Source organism: Arachis ipaensis, chromosome B10, assembly GCF_000816755.2.
Source record: "Arachis ipaensis cultivar K30076 chromosome B10, Araip1.1, whole genome shotgun sequence".
NCBI classification, from domain to species: Eukaryota; Viridiplantae; Streptophyta; class Magnoliopsida; order Fabales; family Fabaceae; genus Arachis; species Arachis ipaensis.
The window spans coordinates 21,640,857-21,647,220 of NC_029794.2; the positions used below are offsets into that span (position 1 = coordinate 21,640,857).

The 6,364-nt window shown below is 28.6% G+C and overlaps 1 protein-coding gene across 3 annotated transcripts; it reads left to right on the forward strand.

Moving 5' to 3' along the window:
• On the forward strand, positions 2,719 to 5,646 carry LOC107623555 (proteasome subunit beta type-5). Of its 3 annotated transcripts, none has more exons than XM_016325881.2 (8): positions 2,719 to 2,865; positions 2,988 to 3,118; positions 3,287 to 3,416; positions 3,565 to 3,671; positions 4,455 to 4,589; positions 4,669 to 4,772; positions 4,857 to 4,957; positions 5,218 to 5,646. In XM_016325881.2, the coding sequence occupies exons 2-8, from the start codon at positions 3,005 to 3,007 to the stop codon at positions 5,343 to 5,345; spliced, it is 819 nt and encodes a 272-aa protein (XP_016181367.1). In that variant the 5' UTR covers positions 2,719 to 2,865; positions 2,988 to 3,004; the 3' UTR covers positions 5,346 to 5,646. The 3 variants fall into 3 exon arrangements, with proteins under 3 accessions (XP_016181367.1, XP_016181366.1, XP_016181368.1); XM_016325880.2 differs by having other exon boundaries at positions 2,719 to 2,856; XM_016325882.2 differs by having other exon boundaries at positions 2,737 to 2,872.

Consider the following 6,364-nt stretch of genomic DNA (forward strand, 5'->3'; position numbering starts at 1 on the left):
TTTGATTTTTGTTTTCACATAATAACAACATAATGAAATTTTTTAATATTTTATTTTATTAAATTTATAATTTTAAAATAAAAACATAAAAATTAATTTCTTAAAAATAATAAAAAAGCGGCTGAACAGGCACGATAGTGTCTGTTGAGCCGCTAGTAATAATATATAATGTCAATACATGGGTTTGGTATCCAAAATTCTTTTCCAATTTTGCCCTTCCTTCTATCCCACTATATTTATGTGAATTATTCTACATTAAAAAACTTCCACTACCTCATCTTCTCTCTTATCACATACATTCAAGTTCTCTCTTATCTCATTAATTCACAATCACCCAACTTCTATAATTATCTATTTTCTCTCTTACTATCTATCATCTCAGATTACTCTTACTGCATAATAGAAAAAAAAAAATTCTTTTCTTATTCATCTTTTCTTGCATCCTTCTCACTTTACTTAGATATAACATAAAACCTAATATAAGAATAATTGATACCTAAATTTAAGTTCTAATATTGTTTCTAAAGAAAAGTTTATTATTAAAAAATTCTTTCATTAGTTACGTTAAATAAAAAATTTTCTATCCATTTTTTTTATAATAATTTGATTAAGATTTTTGTGTTTGATGTAAATTATTGTTGCAGATTTTTTTTTATTTGAATATATATTTAAAGAATAAAAATAAAATAATTCAATAGGGACAATTTATAAAAAAATAAATTTACACAAAATAATTTTACTCTTATTATACTCTTCTAATATACTCTAAGTACCTACACAGTATATAAGGTCAATTGGCATCTAGGTACTTACACAGTATATAAGGTCAATTGGCATCTAAATTAAGTTCCAATATTATCCTAGAAAAGTTTATTATTAAAAATTTTTTTCCCGTACATCCGTCAGTTACGTTGAATAAAAAAAACTTTCATACAATTTTTCACACAAACTTTATAAGAGTTTTCTATTGGATGTAAATTATCCATGCGGATTTATTTTATTATGGATATGCTTTTAAAAGAATAAAAGTAAAATAGTACCAGGACAATATTTTTTGAAAAAAATTACACAGAATAATTTTTGTACTAATATATGAGGATTCATTTTACATATAATATTCATTCATCTGAATTTATTAGTGGAGTATTTTATAGAAATTATATTTAAGTAATTTTTTTATCTTATAATCATTTTATATTTTGGAATTTAAAATTTTGTATTTTTATTTTTATTCAAGTTTTATTTTTATGTTTTATTTTAGTTCTGTTAATAAAAAAGTATTAACATTAGTTTTAATGTTTAACTTTTAGGATAAATAAAAAGATGAGATCTTCTTTATAAATTTGATGATTAAAAAACTATTTATTATAGAATAAGTTAAGTCTATTTCTTGACTATAAGAATATATATAATTCACTCTTGAATATAATCAAAATAAATATATATTTATTTAATTTTTTAAATTTTACATTAATTATTAAAATCATGATATAATAGATGTACTCCTATAAAAAAATGAAAATGACCTCATAACTATTTTTTTGTTGGAAGAAAACAGCACTTAACGACTATAGAATATAATTTAAACAACTATAAATAAGTAACATAAGTAATAAAAAACGGATATAAAATTTAATTCTTTTGTTATTTGGTACAAAAATAAATATAATAAAATAAATCACTGTTCTCATATATAATGACATAAAATTTAACATTATCCTTTTCTAGAGTCATCTATTTTTTTAGTTTTTATCCTTATTTTTGTACTTTATTTTAATTTTATTAAACCAAAAAGTACTAATGTCATTTAACTTTAATTTTTAACTTTTATCATAAATGAATATGTGACTTTGAATGTATTAGATAATAAAAAAAAACTGATAATAAAAAAAAGGTTAAATTTACTCATTCATTACATTTATAAGAGTGTAGATGATACACATAAGAGTTACGCGATTTTTTTTGAACTTTTATTTTTAAAGTAGTATTTATTTCTGAGTGTAATAATTATGAATTAATATATGTTGGTAACTAATTTCGATTGATGAGAAAATAGAAAGAGAATAAAAACTGAGGAAGGAAGAGAGAACAAACTAATACAAGAGTGGTGGTGAAGTATATGTAGATAGATAATGATAAGAAAAAAGAGTAATAAAAACAAAAATTAAAAATTCTAAATGAATAATAAGACTAAAGATAATTTAAAATGTTGAATATAAAATTATATGAAATAAAATTTTTTTAGCTATTAAAAATATGCGAGAGAAAGAGGTATAAAAAAAGAATAGTTTGAATATAAATATAAATTTTTAAATTTATTTTAAATTAAATAAAAATGAGAAAATAAATAAATTTAATATATAAATAATTAATTTATATATAATGTTAATAAATTTTTATTTTAATTTTGTTACACATAATAATAACAATTTTTTTAATTTTTTAACTTAAATTTATTTATTCTATTTTTTTAATTAATTTTTAATTATTAATAGTAAATTTATAATTTAAAAAAAAATATAAAAATATTTTTTTAACTCAATAAAAAAAACGGCTGCTAGTAAGCGGTAATAGCAATGTATTTTTTACTTTTTAGAAATACATATCAAATTGTGGAGTTAAGGTTTATATCAAATGGGCCACTTTTTTGGTTAAAAATGGGCTGGCCCAATTTAGATCCAACTTCTTAGACAAGACAGCAGGCCTATCCCAAATAAAGATCCGCCTTTCTGAACAAGGCACCAACACTTGAAAACAGTTCTTTTTTTCTACTGGATCTGTGAATCTCCCGTTCTTCTTTTCTCGCTTCAACCTCAACGATACCTCACACACGCAGATCCCACTTCACTTGACCTAGTGCGCCAAGTTCATCGTCCATCTCTATCTTCAATTTTACATCGATTTTTGCTTTTCTTAATTATTATTTTTAATGCTAATTAACCGTTTGGATTTTACGGTAATAATTTTTGGTTGTTTTCATCGGTTAGGTCTAAAATCTGAAATCATGAAGCTCGATACTTCTGGTCTAGAATCGTTCTCTACACTCACCGCACCCGGAGACGACATCGTTGGAGAGTTCTCTGCTCCGCCGTCATTCCAGCTTCCTAATTCCAATGATGTGAGTGATTTTTCAACTTTTCAATTTTTCGAGTCTGAAAAAAAATTGTTCTAGTATTTTATTTTTTAATTTATGAGTAGTAAATAAAGGAAATCAGGGTATTGTTCTATAGAGCAGGTTGAAACCTTGGTTTAATACAAAATTTTGTGTTTGTATTTGTGGTTTTAGTTCGATGGCTTTGTGAAAGAAGCTATTCAGACGGTGAAGCCTGCAAAGGGTACTACAACGCTTGCTTTTATATTTAAGGACGGTGTCATTGTAGCTGCTGATTCTAGAGCTAGCATGGGAGGATATATATGTGAGTTGATTTTATGTTTATTTTGTCAAATTTGAAAATTGTTGCTTCTAATTGATTAATGTTGTTTAGGGTTTAATCCACTTGTTTAGTTTGTCTTTGAATTACTATTACATTTCAATTATTACTGATGAGTAATGGAAATTTCCAGCTTCACAGTCTGTAAAGAAGATTATTGAAATTAATCCATATATGCTTGGAACAATGGCCGGAGGTGCCGCGGATTGCCAATTTTGGCACAGAAATCTCGGGATAAAGGTAATTTTTGAAGTCCTTTTATCTTGAATTATTGCTTTTTGTAGTGCTGTTATGATTCTCCTACTGAGGTTCCTCCTTTGCCCTACTCTTCTCTCCAACTGCCGGCGATTCCTTGGTTATATTTTGCTGTGATCATTGTTGTTGGAGTTATAGTTGCAAGTTGTGATGCTTTGCCTCAACTTCTATTCTAATTTATCATGCATGCACATTAGTTGAAGTCATAACTACTCATGACCCGTTTGTTTGAATGTGGATATTTTTGTTATATTTGTTACCATCCTTAGCCTTATATTAGCGAAATCACATTAGTTTAGATGCCTTTAGTAGTGTTCCTAAACCGTTTAGACTATATATTTTCTAGCTTCCTCTATTACTCTAATGCTAGGATTATTGTTGGGATTTGTTGAGAATGGATATATTTTCTAATATAATGGTTTCATGTTTTTATGAGTCCCATTCTGCTGCTTTTCTTATTTTCAACATACATCTTTTGTTCCTGGCCTTCCATTGTGGTTATTATACTCAATTTCTCATTTGACGCTTATTATTTTGTTATAAGTTGCCTTGAGAAGTTTGACTTAGTTGACCTTCACATATACCTCATTCTATATGGATTTTAGATCCTTGAGTTCAGTCCATGTAGGAAATAGAACTAAATGGTTCCACCTGTACGAAGTAAAACAAGACAAATATCTAGCTTTTGCTTAACAATGTATGATTTCTTTACTTCTATAAATATGGGGATGCAAATCGTTTGTCTAATCTGGTCTGTATCATGTGTAGTGTCGGTTGCACGAGTTGGCAAATAAAAGGAGGATATCAGTAACCGGAGCCTCAAAGCTACTTGCAAATATTTTATACTCTTATCGTGGAATGGGTTTATCAGTCGGTACCATGATTGCTGGATGGGATGAAACGGTAATTCACATGTCCAACTGCCATATGGCTTTTGCTCAGCTAGTGCTGTTGCAATTCCTAATGGATGATATCTTTTTAGGGTCCTGGTCTATATTATGTTGATAGTGAAGGAGGAAGATTGAAAGGCACTAGATTCTCTGTTGGATCTGGTTCACCATATGCTTATGGTATATTGGACAGTGGGTGAGTAAATCTTTTCATTTAACTTCTACATGGTATAACAATGCCTTTCACCAATATTCATCAACGGTTCCCTTCTCATCCTAGGTACCGATATGACCTGTCAGTTGATGAAGCTGTTGAACTAGGTCGACGAGCAATATATCATGCAACATTCCGTGATGGAGCTAGTGGTGGAGTTGTTAGCGGTAATTTTTCTCTTTCCTGCGTTGATTGACTCCACACTCCACAGCTACTTCTACATATGAAACTATCTGGAAACACTACAAAACACCTAAACTCCCATTGATTTTACTGTCAACTTAAAGAAAATTGTTAAAATGAAATCATAGAAAATATATATTTTTTTACTATTTTTTTTTCACTTCATGGTCAGCATTTTGCAGCAGCTTTTTCAGTCCCAGTTTATAGCTCTAAATCACTAACTTGGGGATTTATGTGATTTCAGTTTACCATGTGGGACCAGAAGGATGGAAGAAATGGACTGGTGATGATGTTGGGGACCTACATTACCAATACTACCCTGTTGTCCCAAGCACTGTGGAACAAGAAATGGCTGAGGCAACAGGAGCTTAATAAAAGAAGTAACTTATGGATATGTTTCTTAGTTTCTTCTCTGCCTTTTCATATTCTCAATCAACTGTGTGAGACTAACTATTTTATTTTTGAAATATGGCATTCCTTTGATGTGGACAATTGCTGCCTTTATGATGTGTTTAGACTTGAGATTAAAGAAAATTTAGCATCGAAAGTAAGGATTAAGCCACTTGTTTCGAAGTTGGTAAATATGAAATTGAAAGCACATCAGAGTGGTGTAATAGAGAGTAGAGAGTTGTAAGTCAATCATTATCCTTCTTAAAAGGAAATTTCTTGCTGCTGTGTTTTCATAGTTGTTTCTTAGTGAGCACATGGAAAACAAAAAGGATTGAGTTGCTGAGTCAAGGCATAATTAGTACTACTTGGTTACATGCACGGAATGAGTTGTTTTGACGCAGACACCTTCGTTATAATCATCAATTAAACACAACATAGTAAGCACAAATGCTTTTTGGTCTCTACATATCAAAGCCATCTCCGTAACTCTTTTTCTATGAAAGGAATTTCGATTCAATTCTATCAGGGAGACAGAAGGTTTTCAAAGAACAAAGGAATGGTTTGAATTTGCACGATTTCTAAATGTTTGAACTTACGACGTTGTTTCAGTTCGTTGTCGTTACGAGTCGTTACGAGAATGACTCTAATCTATACGTGTCTAAGGACTAGAATAGATTTCAAATTATATTTTCTCAAACTAAATACAGTAATTTTATTTTAAAAACCAACAAAATCAAATTGATAATATATAGTTGCTTTAAGATGAAACCATGCTAAAGTCTCTCCTCCATATGTAAAAAATCAATAATAATCATCATGCTAATCAAAATAATAATAATAAAAAGTTTTAGAATTGTGTAAAAAAAAGTAACACTAATGATTATATCTCTAATACTCCCTAAATTTTTATTATACACATTATACAAATATTCCATTGGCTCTCTATACTTTCTCATAAAAAATTAGCCAAATTCGCGGATTATTGTAGGTTGGGATGAATT

Coding starts and splice junctions, on each gene's coding strand:
- LOC107623555 (XM_016325881.2), top strand. CDS start 3,005: ATGAAGCTCGATACTTCTGGTCTAGAATCGTTCTCTACACTCACCGCA. Junction 3,417..3,564: donor TAGCATGGGAGGATATATAT/GTGAGTTGATTT, acceptor GGAAATTTCCAG/CTTCACAGTCTGTAAAGAAG. Junction 4,590..4,668: donor TTGCTGGATGGGATGAAACG/GTAATTCACATG, acceptor ATATCTTTTTAG/GGTCCTGGTCTATATTATGT.